This window comes from Indicator indicator, chromosome 3 (assembly GCF_027791375.1).
Source record: "Indicator indicator isolate 239-I01 chromosome 3, UM_Iind_1.1, whole genome shotgun sequence".
Classification (NCBI taxonomy): Eukaryota; Metazoa; Chordata; class Aves; order Piciformes; family Indicatoridae; genus Indicator; species Indicator indicator.
Window position 1 is genome coordinate 2,963,098 of NC_072012.1, and position 19,018 is coordinate 2,982,115.

Here is a 19,018-nt window from a genome sequence, read left to right on the forward strand (position 1 = left end):
TGAGCACTCCTACTCTTTGCCAGCTTTTCTTATCTTGTAGACAAAACGAAATACTGGAATCAGCAAGAGGCTTTTTGCCATAGGCGAATGCCTTCTGCTTCTCATTTATTGGAACGAGGTGATGAGTTTCATAGTTATTCTATTAGTTATAATAACAGTTATTCTAAGAGTTAATGTATCAAGAGTTCTTGCACTCTCTAAGTTATGAAAGAGCAACACCAGAAGGGAGAAAGAAATCGTCTTACAAAGAATTACAAAAGGTTCCACTTCTTCAAAACTTTTAATCTATTTTTTTTAATGTGTTGGTACAACAGAATTGTTCAAATCATTTTACTAGAGCACATATGCAAACAGCTCCACGTTCCCTTCCTTTATCAATTCAAGCCTCAGCTAATCCATTAGTCATTTTTATGGCTCCTTCTGGCCGCCAGCCTGCCCTGCTAGTCTCTGTGCCGAGCCCTGAGCAGACTGTCTCCGCTCCACAGCTGTACACATGCTAACCTTTACCATGACCCACAGATTCAAGCCATCCTCTGTTCCCTGAAGAATGCACTCAAACAAACTCAAAAAACCATTTGCTCCTTCTCATTACCCTAATTTGACAGGCAGTAAGGGTCCTGAGACTGTTTGTCAAAGGTAATGAAAAAAAAGAGGCGAGGAGAAGGCAACGCTTGGGAACTCCTCTGTCCTGTTAAAACGTGCAACAGCTCTGCACAGATTCTGCATGCTGGAATTTGAGAACTTGCCACAGCAAGCACATAGTACATGAGGTCATTTGCTCTAACACACTTTCCAGTTTACCTCACTTGCTGTCTTTTTTTTTTTTTCTTTTTTTCTAAGTGGAATTCGGGTTTTTAAATCGCTCCTGCAGAATCGTGTTAAGCAGCTAAGGAAATGCAAAGAGGAGAATAACAAACAAGGGACAAAGTCACATACCTCTGAAAAGGCTTCGGAAACACTGCCACAGGTTTAAAGCATTAGACAGTAAGACTGTTAACTCTGACATGTTGAAAGTGGACAAGACAGGAGCATCAGCAATAAGGAAAGCTGAAGGCCTATAAAATGCAGGTGCAAAGCAACTGGACTGTGGCATAGAGCTCATTCCAAGAGAATCATTCAGCAACTCGAATTGAGATAGTGTGCTACACTGCAAAACACAATCCTTATTGGAGGTGATGCCACTGAGAGTTCATTGTTCTCACCAATGAACTGCACAGCAAAGGTATAATTAATGAACACATTAATTATCCCCCTCCCCCCCCCCCCCCGCAACAAAATAAATGTATTGTAACAGTGTGAGAGCTGAAATCCCCCCACACCGACAATACAAACAAAAGGTAGAACCAAGAGTAAGCTTTAGAGCTCAATTTCTTTCTTTTGCAGTCTGGCTTGTAGATTTTAGTGCTCATGGAAATGATGAACTAAAAGTACTGATGAAATCTGAGACAGGGCAGCTCCTACACACGTCTCTGTCAAATTCACTGCCAAAACAAAGCATCTTGTTAGTGGAGACTGTGTGCAGGCTACCTCTTGATGGAGCAGTAACTCTTGGAAGTGGTTCTTTTTATTCTGCTTTGGTTTGCTGCTGTGCAAGCTTGGCTCTGGGAACTCAGCTTTTCAAGAGATGCAAAACATCTAGTGGGAATTGGGATGGGCTCTGAAAATTCTTTTCACTCTTGACTACAGTTTTCAGCCAGAGAGCACTAAAATCACCAACTAATCTTCCACATCCAGTATTTGACATGCAGGATACATTCCAACCAGAAATACTGCTGCTATTACAATACAAATCAGGTCCTTCCAGTCCACACATGGCTTCCCAGGGGCAAAGCTCATCGTGGCAAAGCTTGCACGCATGGCATCAATACACACTTGTTAAATGCCTGCTTGTGTCCAAAGGATAAAATATCAATGGGCATATACTTGCTTGAGTATCACTAATGAGCAAGAAATGAGAGATATTTAACTGACCTAGATGTCTTTTTTTGACTGGTTGCAATTCCACTGTGATTAGACTGAGTTGCATATCTGGCTGTGAGACTGTATGAGAAGAAACAAGAGAAATTGAATTAAAGAAATTTGTTTTGAACATGTATCGAAAGAACACACTTACCAGCAAACTATGAGTTAAGGAATGCAAAACTGAACATGGAGAGAAAACACAAAATTAAGTGGCAAAAATATGAAATAATGCAAACATGCAGGTTTTTTTTTTTGTTTTGTTTTGTTTTTTTTTAATGACAGATGTAGTGCACAGATCATGAAATAATGGATAGTGCTATAACATCTCATTTGCTAGGAACTATCTTAGGAGTAGACAAGGAGGGGACATTTCCACAGTTTGATTGAATTACTAAAGCCTAGCTCTTCTGACAGAGTGTACCTTAAAGCTCTGTGTCTTTTTTATTTCTTTCATCCACAAAAAGTGCTGAGTACAAACACAGAGCTGCTGCTTTCTCCAATAACCTGATTGGGTTCACAGCTTGGCATTCAGGAAGGAATTTGGTATCCCAGATCCAAGGTGGACACAGAAAGACTCCTGCTAAAGAATTCCTGACAGCAAAGCCATATGGAGGAAGCATCCCATCGTAATTGTCATTACTCTTACAGGTCATGCATGTGATGCACTACCCAGGCAATGAATCAGAGGCTTCCTTAGGAAAGCCATAGGAAAATTCACCTTTGTCTATTAAGGCATCCAAGTAGTGTTTCTGCAACAGAAGATGGGCTGTGCTGCAGGGATAAAAATTGGATGCTCCTTTTGACATTCAACAAGGCATCATTACTACATAGCAAATTTAGGTCACTCTCCTTTTAGATATTTGTATAGGGAATATCTCAAATGTACAGCCAAGGCAAGGCCTCCTGCCAGATAAATTCAGTTACTGTAAACAGGTGCATCCTTTGGGATCCACACAGCTTAAGGATATAGATGGGTGTTTAAGCTAGGTGTAACCAAAACATCACATTCCTTGCATCATTAAGGAAGCGGTGGAGAACTGAGTAAGCAGAAACTCATATAGTCACAGATTGCTTTTGCCTCTCACAGTTCTGCATCTTCCAGAGTTGTTCTGAGCAGCAGCAGAAACCACAACGTGCTGGTCCCAGCTTTACAGACCAGCAGCACTTAAGGAGAAACACCTGGTGGCACCGAGTCTACCAGAAAAGTATTAAGCCATTTCTGCTAGCCCACTGAAGCAGATAGCCTGAGTATAGAGCAGATGGGAGAAGACTTAGAGGGAGAAAAATCTTCCCATTCTGGCACAAGAAGCCCTGAAGGTGGGCCAAAAGAAAGGCACAAACCAAGGGACAACGTGGCACCCGAATGAGCTGCGTGGTTACTGCTAGTTTAACAAATTTCACCCCAGCAAGTGGGGCAACAAGCCGCAACAAATTAAACCCCAACAAGGGGGGCAAGCCTCTGTGCTTGCCAATGACAAGCAGCCAGTGTGCACACAATGAATATGCATAAAAAAAAAAAAAGAAGAAGAAGAGTATTTCAGTGGTAAGAGGGCAAAAAAAAGTTTCAGGCTGTGCCGTGAAAATTTCCCACAGATTTTGAACAGAAGGTTGTAGAATGTAAATAAATCACCAGTGGGTGTAAAAAGGAAAAGAATGGTAAGCTCTAATCCCATTGGACAGATATCTGCCACAAAATTGAGATAGGTAAACTGACTCACTCTCTTTTCTCTTCCTCCACTCTGGCTGGTGCTCCCCCTGGCTTTTGCTGACCTTGGCTGTGTTCTTTGTTGTGCCTAAGTGCTAACAAACAACTCTCTGCTCTTTCTCTTGTCCTTTGGGATAGAGAAAAGCAGGCAGGGAGTGGGGAAGTTATTAGCAGCTCCCCTGGTTTGTCCAGGGGGGTTCCTGTGCTGTTTATCAATTGCAAATTCCTGTAAATAGATGTAAATATTGTATATTTGTACATTTTCATTGCATTTCATTGTAGATTGTAGTTTTGCTTGTAAATGCAGCTTCATTTGTTTGCAACTGAGCTGGGCTAGGAATTTCATGTTGGGGTGGAGGGGGAGTGTGGAATTCTCAACTCACCACAAAAGGAATCATTCAATATATGAAAGCAGAACTCAATTCTCAATATATCTATCTCAATATATCTATCTTCACAGTAATGCTGACAAAGTCCTCTTTTATATGACCCTGAATTCTGTGGGAATTGTAATATGCTAGGACAGAATCTTAATCAATGCAGATTCTGCATTTGAAATCTATTTAGTCATTAGTTTATTGCATTATATTTCACTTACAGCTATCTGTCTTAATAATGTCTGGGGGACATGAGGGAGACCTCATTGCTGTTTACAACTACCTGAAAGGATGTTGTAGAGAGGCTGCTGCTGGTCTCTTCTCACAGATAATTAGTGCTAGAACAAGAAGGATTGGCCTCAAGCAGCAACTGGGTAGGTTTAGACTGGACAGCAGGAAAAATGTTTTCATGGCAAGAGTGGTCAGGGATTGGAATGTGCTACCCAGGGAGGTGGTGGAGTCACCAAGCCTGGATGTGTTTAAAGGTGGTTTGGATGTGATGCTTGAGGTTTAGGGGTGAGCCTTGTAGAGGAGGGTTATTGGTTGGACTTGGTGATCCTGAGGGTCTTTTCCAAGCTGAATGCTTCTGTGAGACATACAGTGCCAAAGCCATGTGGCGTAGGAGGTTTTGTTAAGCTTCTGCTTTTGTGGCTGGCATAGGAGCAAAGATCTTCCCCTCATTTGTAGAAACGTATTTAAAATGAAGGAATCTAGAACTGGTCAGCTGGTTATCTGCAGTGACTGAAGGAAGAAGCTTGTGAGAGAAAGGGCATGCCAAACAAAACCTCAGTGCACTTATGTTGTAAAAGGTAAAATGATACATGGCACAATTAACACAGACAGTGAGCTGGAAAAACAGAGTGAATAAGATGCATCTAACCACCTGCTGAAAACGCTGAAAACTCTGCCTTGCCCTAGCATATCATAGCTCTTCTGCCTCATAAAACACAATTCCAAAGTAGCTGGAAACACCAAATAACTTAATCTCAGTGGTGTTGGTAAGGTGGCCCATGGATAGACAGTGCTTATCTGGAAATGCTCCAGCCCTCCGATCATCCTCCTGGTCCTCCTCTGGACATGTTACAGCACCTCTAGACCATTCCTGTAATAGGAGTTCCCAAACTGGACACAGTGCTCCAGGTGGGGTCTCACCAGAGTGGAGTAGAGGGGGAGAATCCCCTCCCTGGCCCTGCTGGCCACACTTCTCTTGTTGCAGCCCAGGCTCTGCTTGGATTTCTGGGCTGCAAGTACTCACTGATGGCTCCTGTTGAGCTTCTCCTCGACCAGCACCCCCAAGTCCTTTTCTTCAGGGCTGCTCTCCAGCCAGTCCCTGCCCAGGCAGCAAAAGAGAATTCTGAAAACCTCTGGTTTTCAGCTGCCTGCCCCCAAGACCTTTCCCACTGCTCTAATACTCATACCAGCAGTCTTCCCTAACTTTGTCTTTCCAGAGAAGCTACAGCAGTCACCTAAGAAGCCCAGCCACATGGTGCTGGCTGGAGAGGGAAATATCATCTATGGAGGAGACCAACCCTGACTGCAGAGCTGGCAGGAAACCCCACTGCTCCTGCAGTTACAGCCCTGTCTAGCAATCCTGGGAGCAGTTGCAGCACTGGACCTGGACCAGGAACAGGAGTTCTGGCTTCTGGCATCATGGTTAGCTCTCCCCTTCCATCTACTGCATATGGGAAGAGAAGGCAGATGCTCCTGGTTAAGCAAATCCTGTTGAAGGGGGTAAAATGGTCTGAAAACATTTAATCCCAAATTCTTAGAAATAGCTGGCCTTCTCAAACTGGCTTCCAGGTGGAAATCAAGCTCCCGTCTTTTCTCTTGCAAATCAGGGAAACACTAGCCAACACAGCAGACAGGAAACAGTGAGAATGGGTTGTTGCTGGCCCCTTGGCTAAATGTTATAAGAAAATGGAATCAATATGCTGAGATTGCCCAGAAAGGAAGTTAAGCACAGAGGCAACCAGGGTAAGATTGAGAAAGAAGTTGCAGATATGTTAGAGATGGGCCTGAGCTTGAGGTGCTGGTGGGGAGCACCACAGCTGTCCTGCAGCCACACTGGTTCCAGGAACCAGGGCTCTGTGCTGTGTCATAGATCATAGAATTGTTAGGGTTGGAAGGGACCACAAGGATCAGCCAGTTCCAACCCCCCTGCCATGGGCAGGGACACCTCACACTACAGCAGGTTGCTCACAGCCACATCCAGCCTGGCTGCAAAAACCTCCAGGGATGAGGCTTCCACCACCTCCCTGGGCAATCTCTTCCAGTGTCTCACCACTCTCATGGGGAAGAATTTCTTCCTAACATCCAATCTGAATCTACCCACTTCTAGTTTTGCTCCATTCCCCCCACTCCTATCACTCCCTGACACCCTCAAAAGTCCCTCCCCAGCTTTCTTGTAGCCCCCTTCAGATATTGGAAGGCCAGAAGAAGGTCTCCTGGGAGCCTTCTCTTCTCCAGACTGAACAGCCCCAACTCTCTCAGTCTGTCTCCAGAGCAGAGCAGCTCCAGCCCTTTGATCATCCTCATGGCCCTTCTCTGGACACCTTCCAGCATGTCCATAGCCTTCTTGTAACAGGGGCTCCAGAACTGGACACAGAGCTCCAGGTGGGGTCTCAGCAGAGCGGAGTAGAGGGGGAGAATCCCCTCCCCTCATATAGCCATGCAGCACAGCCTGGGATGCTGAGCAGCACATTCCACCCAGCCAGGGAACTGCTGGAGGGCATGCAGTTGCAGGCAGGGTAAGATGAAAAGAGAAGGAACTGACTGCTTGACCCTGGACTAAGTTGCCAAGAAGTCTGCCTTGTTGCTATACAAACAGCATGGTGCATCAGGAAAGAAGCAGCTCCTTGCAAAAGTGTCTACCCTGCAAAGCTGAAGGATGGAGCCACAGAGCATGAATCAACCTGAAAACATTTTCAACCTCCTCCGTCAGGAAGTAACCCACGCGGTGTCAGCCTGAGCCTCAGCTACCTTTCATTAAGCCTTTTGAAAGATCAAAAGGATCACCTTGCCTCACACTGTCATCTCCCTCTAAGGCTGAGTCACTTGGTGGTTCTAAGCTGCCAGACAAAGGGCAAAGAGGTCTGTGGCACGTAATCAAAGCCTCTCTACCTCCCTGGCGTACTTGAGCTTTAATATGTTGTTGATTTTAGGAAGTGCATTTGTATCACTAGGCTGACTGCACTTCAGTTGGGTTCAAGGTGGTTTCTGTTGGATGAAAAACTGCTTTAAAAAGAAGGCATTCTCAATGGAAATTGACTGGGATGTACACACGTTTGGTTTATTTGTAAGTATTGATTGATTGATTGATTAACAGTGCTCCCCGGCTGTGCAGTTCTCATCAGGCTGCCTGCCAAACAAAAGCACAACAGGTAATATTTTAAGGCTCAGCATGCCTGGAGAGGTGCCACAGGAAACAGAAGTTTCCAAGTTCCTTATCACACAATCTGGGCAAGTAAAAGATCCCTGATTCCTCAAATGCACAACCAGGGAAGACTGAGGAGGAAACAAAAAAAAACAAACCCAACCAAACCAAACGAAACGAAACCAAACCAACCAACCAACCAAACAACAAAAAAAAAAAAACACACACAATGAAATTTTCCCATGGATAATCTTTTTCAATCTTTTCTTTTGCCTTTTTAGCCCAGTCTTGATGAATAAATATATCCTTGTATCTAAGCATCCATGTGTCTCTCTGGTAGAGGTGATCCTGCTCTGGCAGGGGGCTTGGACTGGAGGATCTTTAGAGGTCCCTTCAGGCCCTGGCATTCTGTGATTCTATGATTCTCTCTAGCTGCATCCATCCATCTATCTATCTATCTATCTATCATCTATCTATCTATCTATCTATCTATCTATCTATCTATCTATCTATCTATCTATCTACCCACCTACCTACCTACCTACCTATCTGTCTACTTATCTATCTATCTACCTACCTTCCTATGTATTTATCTATCTATCCATCTATCTATCTATCTATTTATCTATCTACCTATCTCTTTATCTATCTATCTATCTATCTATCTATCTATCTATCTATCTATCTATCCATCTATTTATCTATCTACTTATCTATCTACCTATTTATCTATCCATCTATTTATCTATCTACCTACTTATCTATGTATCTATCTAATCTCTCTCTCTCTCTCTACCTATCTATCTATTTATCTATCTCCCTACCTACTTATTTATCTATCTCTCTGCCTACCTATCTATCTATGTACCTATCTATTTATCTATCTACCTACCTATCTATCTACCTACCTACATACCTACCTACCTATTACTGCCTTTATTTATGTCTATGTTAAAAATGTGTATCTGTTTTCTACATCTATTTTTATATTTTATATTTTACAGATTTATATCTAACACAAACCCATACACGCACACAAATTTACTCTTTCATTCACAAGAAGAATGTTTATGGCTTAGGCAGCTCTAGCTCACACCATGGCACTTCTCCTTGCTTCTCTTGGAACTTCTGCATCTCATACAAGAGGTCTGCCTCTATCTGATTCATGCTGGTAAAAGACAATTAAAATTATGGTGTCAGTGTTTTCCTGTTTACAGATCATAAACCCAAATGCAGCTAACCCAGCTCTGCATCAAGAGCTGTGCTCTTGGTGACTTGTAACAGTGCATCACCTGCCCCAGTGACTTTTCCCACCCTGGTCCCAGTATTTGTCCTATAGATTATTTTATGGAATTTCATGAAAGAACACATGAATCACAACATGAAAGAGACAAAGGGGACACCAATGAAGCAATAAATGTGCTTCTTAGTTACTGTGCTTGTCCTTGCTTGTAGCTCACCTTAAAGAATGCAATCATTTTAAAGATCTCTCTGAACAAATCAGCCAAGTGGACAGCAGGGTGCTGCCAGAACTAGGACTAGGCCCTTAGGGATCAAACATATCCATTTCCTACCTTACCTCCATTTTGGATCTTGCACCAGAACAAAATTACAGCAAGTGATGTTTGCCACTATTCTGTTTTGCAGTTTGAAAGAATAAGGCTGGAACAAAGTTCTCTTCTTGAGGGAATGAAAAGGAAGGTTCCAGAAAACCTGAGACTGCCACTTGTGCAAATATACACTTTTGAACCTCTTCACAGATTTCCAGAAAATCCACATCAAACAACACATCCTAAAGCCTGCATCAGTCAGAATCATCACAGAGTTAAGCTTTTTTTCATTGAAAGTATATTTGTGAACATTTTGTTTGGTCTCCCCATTGACTCTCAAACTGCAAAGAGACTGGATGATCTTGGAGGTCTCTTCCAACCTGGTTGATTCTATGATTCTATGAATATAAAGAAATGACAGAAGATTCTAACCAACAATTCAGCTGTGTTGCCATTAGCGTTTTCCAGAAAGCAGACTAAAGCACAAAAACCTACAGAAGTGATCACAGAATCACAGTACATTAGAGGTTGGAAGGGACCACCAGAGATCATCAGGTCCAACCCCCTTGCCAAAGCAGGATCACCCAGGGGAGTCTGCACAGGAATGCATCCAGATGGGGCTTGAAAGTCTTCAGAGAAGGAGACTCCACAACCTCTCTGGGCAGCCTGTTCCAGTGCTCTGTGACTCTCACAGTAAAGAAGTTCCTCCTCATGTTGAGGTGGAACCTCCTATGCTGGAGTTTCTCTCCATTGCCCCTTGTCCTATCCCAGGGTACAAGCAAGCAGAGCCTGCCCCCTTCCTCTTGACCTCCAGCCCTCAGATGTTTATAGACATTTATTAAATCCCTTCTCAGTCTTTCCCCTCTCCAAACTAAACAGCCCCAGAGCTCTCAGCCTCTCCTCACCAGGCAGTGCTCCAGTCCCTTTAGCATCCTCATAGCCCTCCCTTAGACTCTCTCCAGTAGATCCCTGTCTCCCCTGAACTGGGGAGGCCAAAATTGGATGCAATGTTCCAGGTGAAGTCTCACCACAGCAGAATAGAGGGGGAGGAGAACCTCCCTGGACCTGCTGGACACACTCCTCTTAATGCACCCCACAACCCCATTGGCCTTCTTGGCCCCCAGGGCACATTGCTGTCCCATGCAGAACTTGCCCACCAGCACTCCCAGGTCCTTCTCCACAGGGCTGCTCTCCAGCAGATCCCCTCCCAGCCTGCTGCAGTTTATTCTTCCTTTCTAGGTGCAGGCAATATATATACATACATATATATATATATATATATACACACACACACATACCCACATATGTTTGTAATAAAAAGGTGTCATATTTCTAAAGGTGTCTTATTCTCCATGTAGAAAACTAACAACTAACTTCTGTGTGACTCTATATGTTCCTGTAAACTATATTGTCACACACCTAAAAGGATAAAAGGACTGACAGTAGAACAAAGAAAGGAGCAGGACAAATATAAACTATGACTTCAATGCAAGAAGGCAAGGAAAAGACTGACTCACACATTGCTGTTATCAAGGAATCTGTTGAGGAATAAATAGCAGTTATGAAAAGAACATTTTGCTTCAGAACAGGTAAGAAAATTAATTACAGGAAAAAAAAATAATGAAGCCTGCCATCATTCAAAATCTCTCCCATTGCAGTTTATATGTCATAGAATTACAGAATTGGCAGGGGTGGAAGGGACCTCAAGGATCATTCAGTTCCAACCCCCCTGCCATGGGCAGGGACACTTCACACTACAGCAGGCTGCTCACAGCCACATCCAGCCTGGCCTTAAACACCTCCAGGGATGAGGCTTCCACCACCTCCCTGGGAAACCTCTTCCTGTGTCTCACCTCCCTTATGCTGAAGAACTTCTTCCTAGCATCCAATCTGAATCTCCCCATTTCTAGTTTTACTCCATTCCCCCCAGTCCTATCATTACCTGACACCCTAAAAAGTCCCTCCCCAGCTTTCAAAATCCACCTGGATGTGTTGTTGTGTGGCCTGCCCTAGGTGATCCTGCTTTGGTAAAGGGTTTGGACTCAATGATATCTGGAAGTCTCTTCCAACCCCTAACATTCTATGATTCTGTGAGATTCTACACTTCTTGATGGAACACTTCCCAATAAATTCTGTAATGATGGGTAAGGACAGTTTAACAAATGTGTAAATTAATCTCATAGCTATGTGAGGTTAACAAATGGCACCTGTAAGAGCCACTTTCCCTTATCACAGAATCACAGAATCAACCAGCTTGGAAAAGACCTCTGAGATCATCAAGTCCAACCTATCACCCAACACCATCTAATCAACTAACCCATGGCACTGAGTGCCTCATCCAGGCTGTTTTTAAACACTTCCAGGGATGGTGACTCTACCATCTCCCTGGGCAGCCCATTCCAATGGCCAATCTCTCTTTCTGGGAAGAATTTCTTCCTCACATCCAGCCTAAACCTTCCCTGGCACAGCTTGAGACTGTGTGACTTGCATAGTGCTACATGGATCAAATCTCTAATCCATGCAACTCATCATTATTAAATATAATCTATTTGCTTGGGTACACAGACAACCACTCTGACCTCCCCACACTCAGCAGGGACATTCCCAACTAGATCAGGCTGCCCAGGGCCTCATCCAGCCTCACCTTGAATATCTCCAAGGAAGGAGCCTCAACCACCTCCCTGGGCAACCTGTTCTAGGGTTCCACCACCCTCATAGGAAAGAAGTTGTTCCTCACATCCCTGGGCACACTGTTCCAGTCTTCCAGTGTTCCTTTTCAATCATCAAGTCCAACCTATTACCCAACACCACCTAATCAACTAAACCATGCCTGATCCAGGAAGATGCACAATTATGTGCATCTTTTTTCTTTTTAGCTATGCCAGTGCCATGCATGGGGTGTAGAATGTTAAGATTATACTGAAAACATCTAAAGCAATGAAACAAAGACCTTTTTCTGGTATTAACCAAGACTGGTTTAGAGCTTGCCAGTATCCTGGCCTGGATCTATTTCAATTTATAACCCCAACCACTTCATTTGCATTACTGTGTTTCACACAGCACAAGCTGTGAGTCCAAATGTATTTCATTTCCCCCTCTCACTCCCTCCTAGTACCCTAAGCAGGAGGCAACATGAAACCCAGCTCCTTGCAGTAGTTCTGTATGCAACTGCCTGTAGGAATCAGCTACCTTTGTTTACATGCCTAGGAAAACCAGGGTGCTCTTTTCATACAACATATTTAACCAAACCCAGCTGGACCTCAAGCTGTGCTCCTCATTCCTGTACGTGATAAAACAGTTTGTCTGTCTCAGGGAGTTTTGCTGACAGCCTTACTGAAACCAGTCACTGCCTGATCCCTCCATGAGACAGAGCTGCTTTCATCCACATATGTTTCCCCTTAGTGTCTGGGTGGTTGAGAGATCATCACTGCAAGAATAGTTTAGATGTATGGCTGTGATAATGGAATCCACCAGCAAAGCAAGGCATAAAAATATAATGTAACCATTGTTGTCATCTCTCTGTACTGACAGAGAGAAAGAAGGCCACCAGCACTGTAGTTATAATTGATTTTTTTTTTTCTTAACTAAATCTCAAAGCTGCAACAAGTTCCTATAGAAAGAGTGAAGTGCACACTTCACATTTTGGAGTATTCACAGGATCACAGTCTCACAGTATATCAGAGGTTGGAAGGGACCTCCAGAGATCATCAGGTCCAACCCCCCTGCCAGAGCAGGATCACTTAGGGTAGTCTGCATAGGAATGCATCCAGGTGGGTTTGAAAGTCTCCAGAGAAGGAGACTCCACAACCCCCCTGGGCAGCCTGCTCCAGGGCTCTGTCACCCTCACTGGAAAGAAGTTTCTCCTCATGTTGAGCTGAAATCTTCTATGTTCAACTTTGCCTCCATTGTTCCTTGGCTTATCACTGTGCACCACCCAAAAGAGCCTGGCCCCCTCCCCTTGACACCCACCCCTCAGCTCTTGAGAGACATTGATCAGATCCCCTCTCAGCCTTCTCTTCTCCAGACTAAACAGCCCCAGGGCTCTCAATCTCTCTTCACAGGGGAGATGCTCAAGTCCCCTAAGCATCCTTCTGGCTCTCTCTTGGACTCTCTCCAGCAGGTCTCTGTCTCTCTTGACCTGGGGAGCCCCAAACTGGACACAGGATTGCAGGTGTGGTCTGAGCAGGGCAGAGTAGAGAGGTAGAAGAACTTCCCTAGCCCTGCTGGACACCTTTCCTGATGCACACCGGGATCCCAATGGCTCTCTTGGCCACAAGAGCACATTGCTGTCCCATGCAGAACTTGCTGCCCACCAGCACTCTAAGGTCTTTCTCCATGGAGCTGCTCTCCAGCAGGGAAGTACCAAACCTCTACTTTTGTGCGCTTTTATTTCTCCCCACGTGTAGGACCTTCAACTTGTCCTTCTTGACCTTCCTGAGGTTTGCCTGCAGCCAGCTCTCAGCCTGTCCAGGTCACACTGGATGGCAGCACAGCCTGACAGGTGTCAGCCACCCCCCAGTTTTGTATCATCAGAACTTGCTGAGGGTCCTCTCAATGCCCTCAGCCAGGTCATTGATAAAGATATTGAACAAAACTGGACCCAGTACTGATCCCTGGGGGACACCACTGGCCACAGGCCTCCAAGGTGACTCTGTGCCACTGATGACAACCCTCTGAACTCTTTGGTTGAGTCAGTTTGCAACCCACCTCACTGACCAACCATCTATTCCACTGTCTGTGTTAAGAGCCTGCCATAGAAAATTGATTATTCTTCTATGCAAACTTTACACTGCCTCTTCCTGGGTATGTGCTTTGGGTTTGCTTCCATTTCTGTGCACATCCAAAGAAAACACTCTTAAATGTATACAGCACCTCAAAGAAAACAGCTCTATTTCTTAAGTGTCCAACACAGCAGGAATATGTGAGCCTTCTAGTAAAATAAAATACAAAAAAAAGAAAAACGATAATTTTCACAATACTCCTGAAGATTTACTCATATCAGGTCTGAAATTGTTTTGCAATTCCTGAGTAAACATGAATGTGCCATTTGAGTGTTCACTACTGCAGTCATTATCTGCCTTCTTTGATAAGAAGAACTTTTCTGGTTCCACTCAAAAGCAGGGAAGAGCAATTGCCAAAGCATCACAGACTTAATTAATGAAAAATAATCACAGAATCACACAGAATCACAGAATGTTAGGGGCTGGAAGGGACCTCAAAAGATTATCCAGTCCAAACCATCTGCCAGAGCAGGAGCACCTAGAGCAGATCACACAGGAATGCATCCAGGCTAGTTTTGAATATCTCCAGAGAGGGAGACTCCACAACTCCCCTGGGCAGCCTCTTCCAGTCTTCTGTCACCCTCACAGGGAAATAATTCTTCCTCCTGTTTCCATGGAACTTCCTATGCCTCAACTTCCACCACTGCCCCTTGTGCTGGCATTGGGCATCACCCAGCAGAGCCTGGCTCCAGCCTCTGGGCACTCCCCCTGCACATCTTTATCACCAGCAATGAGGTCACCTCTCAGGCTCCTCCTCTCCAAGCTACAGAGCCCTCAGCTCCCTCAGGCTCTCCTCATAAGGAAGATGTTCCACTGCCTTCATCCTTTTCATGCCTCTGTGCTGGACTCTTTAAAGCAGTTCCCTGTCCTTGAACCAAAGGGCCCAAATAATCTCTTACCAATACTTGCCAACTAACTTTTCCAACATCTACACCATGAGTGGTTTGCTGTCGTGAGGTTTCTAGACGCCAAATGTCCTCACAATATAAAACACCAGAAAGCAGTAAGTATAAAAAAAAAGGAAATAAATTAAAGCTTACTTTGAACTACTAATTCATAGCAGGCTGATAAAGTACAGTGTAGCTGCACAATAAATGTGCAATAATAAATTACCTTAAAGATGAACATCCACTATGAAAGGATAAAATAGCTCATTTTATCACTACTACTGACAGGAGTTAGGTTATCTATTAAGTTGGTAATGTCACATGGAAAAGGTGAAGAATGAGACATTATTTATTGCCTTTGATACTTTTCACTATACATCATTCAGTGAAAGAAAGAGGAAGCAATGTGCCCTGGTGGCCAAGAAGGTCAACGGGATCCTGGGGTACACTAAGAGGAGTGTGTCCAGCAGATCCAGGGAGGTTCTCCTCCCCCTCTACTCTGCCCTGGTGAGACCTCATCTTCAGTACTGCCTTCAGTTTTGGGCTCCTCAGTTTAGGAGGCACAGGGACCTGCTGGAGAGAGTCCAAGGGAGAGCCAGGAGGATGCTTAGGGGACTTGAGCATCTCCCCTGGGAAGAGAACCTGAGAGCCCTGGGGCTGTTTAGTGTGGAGAAGAGAAGGCTGAGAGGGCATCTGATCAATGTCTCTCAAGAGCTGAGGGGTGGGTGTCAAGGGGAGGGGGCCAGGATCTTTTGGGTGGTGCACAGTGATAGGACAAGGAATAATGGAGACAAACTTGAACATAGAATACTTCAGCTCAACATGAGGAGAAACTTATAAACAACACGGAAACTCCTCAGACCCCCCCTGGAGGCATCCATGGGGGGCTATTCACCTCCTCCCCCACTCCCTCCCTCCTTCTTGTTACCTCACACAGTAGTCACAAGAGAGATCCCCTGGCAAGGGCATGGAAGAGAGAGAAGTTGCAAGCAGAAACAACAGCAGAAGAAAAGAGAGCAAGAGCTGTTCCTGCCACTACTCTATATCCCCATTAGCAAGCCAGTGAAATGAGGATGATTAGGGGACTGGAGCACTGCCTGGTGAGGAAAAGCTGAGGGTCCTGGGGCTTTTTAGTTTGGAGAAGAGAAGGCTTAGAGGGGATTTAATAAATGTTTATAAATATCTGAGGGCTGGGGGTCAGGAGGGAGGGGACAGGCTCTGCTCACTTGCTCCCTGTGATAGGACAAGGAGCAATGGATGTAAGCTGCAGCACAGGAGGTTCCACCTCAACATGAGGAGGAACTTCTTCACTGTAAGGGTCACAGAGCACTGGAACAGGCTGCCCAGAGAGGTTGTGGAGTCTCCTTCTCTGGAGACTTTCAAGCCCTGTCTGGATGCATTCCTGTGCAACCTGTGCTGGATTCTATGGTCCTGCTCTGGCAGGGGGGTTGGACTCAATGATCTCTTTGGGTCCCTTCCAACCCCTGACATCCCGTGAACCTGGGATCCTGTGAAGGTTTAAGTATCTGTATGAAACTAGATTTTTTTGCCCAAATAACTAAAGCCCTCAGGTATCTCATGGAGCAGCCATGTGAGTTACTTAGGATCTTCTAAATCATGAACTCTTGCCCTTTAAATCAGTCACTCATGTTGGATTCTTCTGCAATTAATGTTGGAACAGTTGCCACAAAAGCAATTTTATAGTAATCCACCTTGGGAGTCATGCAAGCTACTTGTGCACATTTCAGATGGGAATAGGCAGGCAAAAGGCACAATAAATCCCATCAAAGGCATCTTATTTTGGGTTTGGTTTTTCTTGCTGTTATTGTTTTGGGGTTTTTTTTGTTTGCTTGTTTTGTTTTGTTTTGTTTTTATTTTAAATTCCATACTTTGGCTTCTTTCTAAACAGAAGTTTGTGTTTACTCATTAACAGCACAACCCTGAGAAGCTGCTTAGAAGAGGATCCTGAATTCTTTTCCAATATATTTCTTTCAGTGGGAAACAAAAGAATTGATTAAATCCAGGGACTGCGTTACAGTTTGAAGGTGAAACTTTTTAGCCTAGTTCCTAACTGCAAAGAATTTGAATGAAAAAAAGATAAATAAATTACCACTGGACAGAGAACATTAACAAGTGGTAGGTCTATATCATTCCATTCATTCATTGAATAGCTTCTACTTGGTTGCACAGAGAGTTCTTTCCCTTTTTCTCCCTCTGTGACTTCTGTTTGCAACTTTTCTCTCTCTCTTCCATGGCCTTGCCTGAACAATTTCTGTTTTGACTGCTGTGTGAGGGTGCTGGGAAGGAGGGAGGGAGGGAGGGGAGGAGGTTGTGAACAATCCCCCTGGCCCAGCCCAGGGGGTGATTCTGCACAAGAGGATCCTTGCATTTGTGTTTGGCTGGATTGTATAATATTCTGTACATATTCATTGCATTTAATATTTCTGGATTTTGTTTGCTTTGTAAATATATCACAGTATGTCAGAGGTTGGAAGGGACCTCCAGAGATCACCAGGTCCAACCCCCCTGCCAGAGCAGGATCACCCAGGGGAGTCTGCACAGGAATGCATCCAGGTGGGTTTGGAAAGTCTCCAGAGAAGGAGACTCCACAACCCCCCTGGGCAGCCTGTTCCAGGGCTCTGTCACCCTCACTGCAAAGAAGTTTCTCCTCATGTTGAGATGAAGACTTGTATGTTCAAGTTTGTCTCCATTGTTCCTTGTCTTATCCCTGTGCACCACCCAAAAGAGCCTGGCCCCCTCCACTTGACCCCCACCCCTCAGCTCTTGAGAGACATTGATCAGATCCCTCTCAGCCTTCTCTTCTCCAGACTAAACAGCCCCAGGGCTCTCAGTCTCTCTTCACAGGGGAGATGCTCAAATCGCCTAAGCATCCTCCTGGCTCTCCCTTGGACTCTCTCCAGCAGGTCTCTGTCTCTCTTGCCCTGGGCAGCCCCAAACTGGACACAGGATTGCAGCTGTGGTCTGAGCAGGGCAGAGTAGAGAGGTAGAAGAACTTCCCTAGCCCTGCTGGACACCTTTCCTGATGCACCCCAGGATCCCATTGGCTCTCTTGGCCAATACAGCTTCATTCTGCTTCCAAACCAACTGAGTTGCTCTGGTGATTTATTCTGGGGGTAATTCTTCAGTTCTTTGGGGGGGGAGTGGGGGAGGGATAGTTCCAATCCACCACTGACTGATATACAGAGAAATAAATAAATATATATATATATATATAAAATGCACCTAGTATCTGCAATTCTCCTTCTAAGTCCTGCAGCTCCTTGGTTTGCTAGCAGCTTGGAATATTAGGCATATTTATAGCAGATGATAGAAATCTTTCATAGAGAAGGAAGCAGAGACCTTTCTTTATCTTTAAAGACTTTACTGAAACAACACAGATAAAGAAAATCATATTCTGTCGTGCAGTTTGTGGGGACAAATACTGAACTTCTGTAGAGGTGAATGGAAGCAGAAAAAAAAAAAAACACAAATATATCTTGCTTTTGAGTTTACAGATAGAAAATAAGAAAGATGGCATCCAGCTCAGTGCAATCTTTGGGTTTGTTTTGTTTTAGACAGAAATATTTTGCAGCAGAAAGAGCTATGAGGAGAAGTTTAATCAAGGAATGAAATGATTTTAAGCTCCTGGCATTGAAGTAGAAGGTCTAAAGTAAACTGATGGAAGTAGAAATTTTGTTAAAGCAGCCTTAGATGTGACTTCAAGGCTGGACTTCTGGGCATGGCATGATTGTATCTTTCCTTGTAATGATATCTACACACCCATATAGATATATCATGGAATCATAGAATCATAGAATCAGTCAGGGTTGGAAGGGACCTCGAGGATCATCCACTTCCAACCCCCTGCCATGGGCAGGGACACCTCACACTACAGCAGCCTAGCCAGAGCCTCATCCAGCCTGGCCTTAAACACCTCCAGGGATGGGGCCTCAACCACCTCCCTGGACAACCCATTCCAGGCTCTCACCACTCTCATGGGGAAGAACTTCTTCCTCACATCCAGCCTGAATCTCCCCACTTCCAGCTCTGTTCCATTCTCCCTAGTCCTGTCACTCCCTGACACCCTCAAAAGTCCCTCCCCAGCTTTCTTGCAGCCCTCTTCAGATACTGCAAGGCCACAAGAAGGTCACCTCAGAGCCTTCTCTTCTCCAGACTGAACAGCCCCAACTTTTTCAGTTTCTCCTCATAGCAGAGCAGCTCCAGCCCTCTGCTCATCCTCATGGCCCTTCTCTGGACACCTTCCAGCATGTCCAGATCCCTCCTGTAACAGAGGCTCCAGAACTGGACACAGTACTCCAGGTGTGGTCTCAGCAGAGTGGAGCAGAGGGGCAGAATCCCCTCCCTGGCCCTGCTGGCCACACT

At 44.8% G+C, this 19,018-nt stretch overlaps 1 protein-coding gene across 1 annotated transcript in view; it reads right to left on the bottom strand.

The window, feature by feature from the left end:
• NAV3 (neuron navigator 3) overlaps positions 1-19,018 on the bottom strand; it is a 367,296-nt gene that overhangs the window by 198,080 nt on the left and 150,198 nt on the right. The window contains exon 6 of the mRNA XM_054399920.1: positions 1,972-2,040. Coding sequence (XP_054255895.1) covers positions 1,972-2,040 — 69 coding nt within the window. The remainder of the gene's footprint in view (positions 1-1,971; positions 2,041-19,018) is intronic.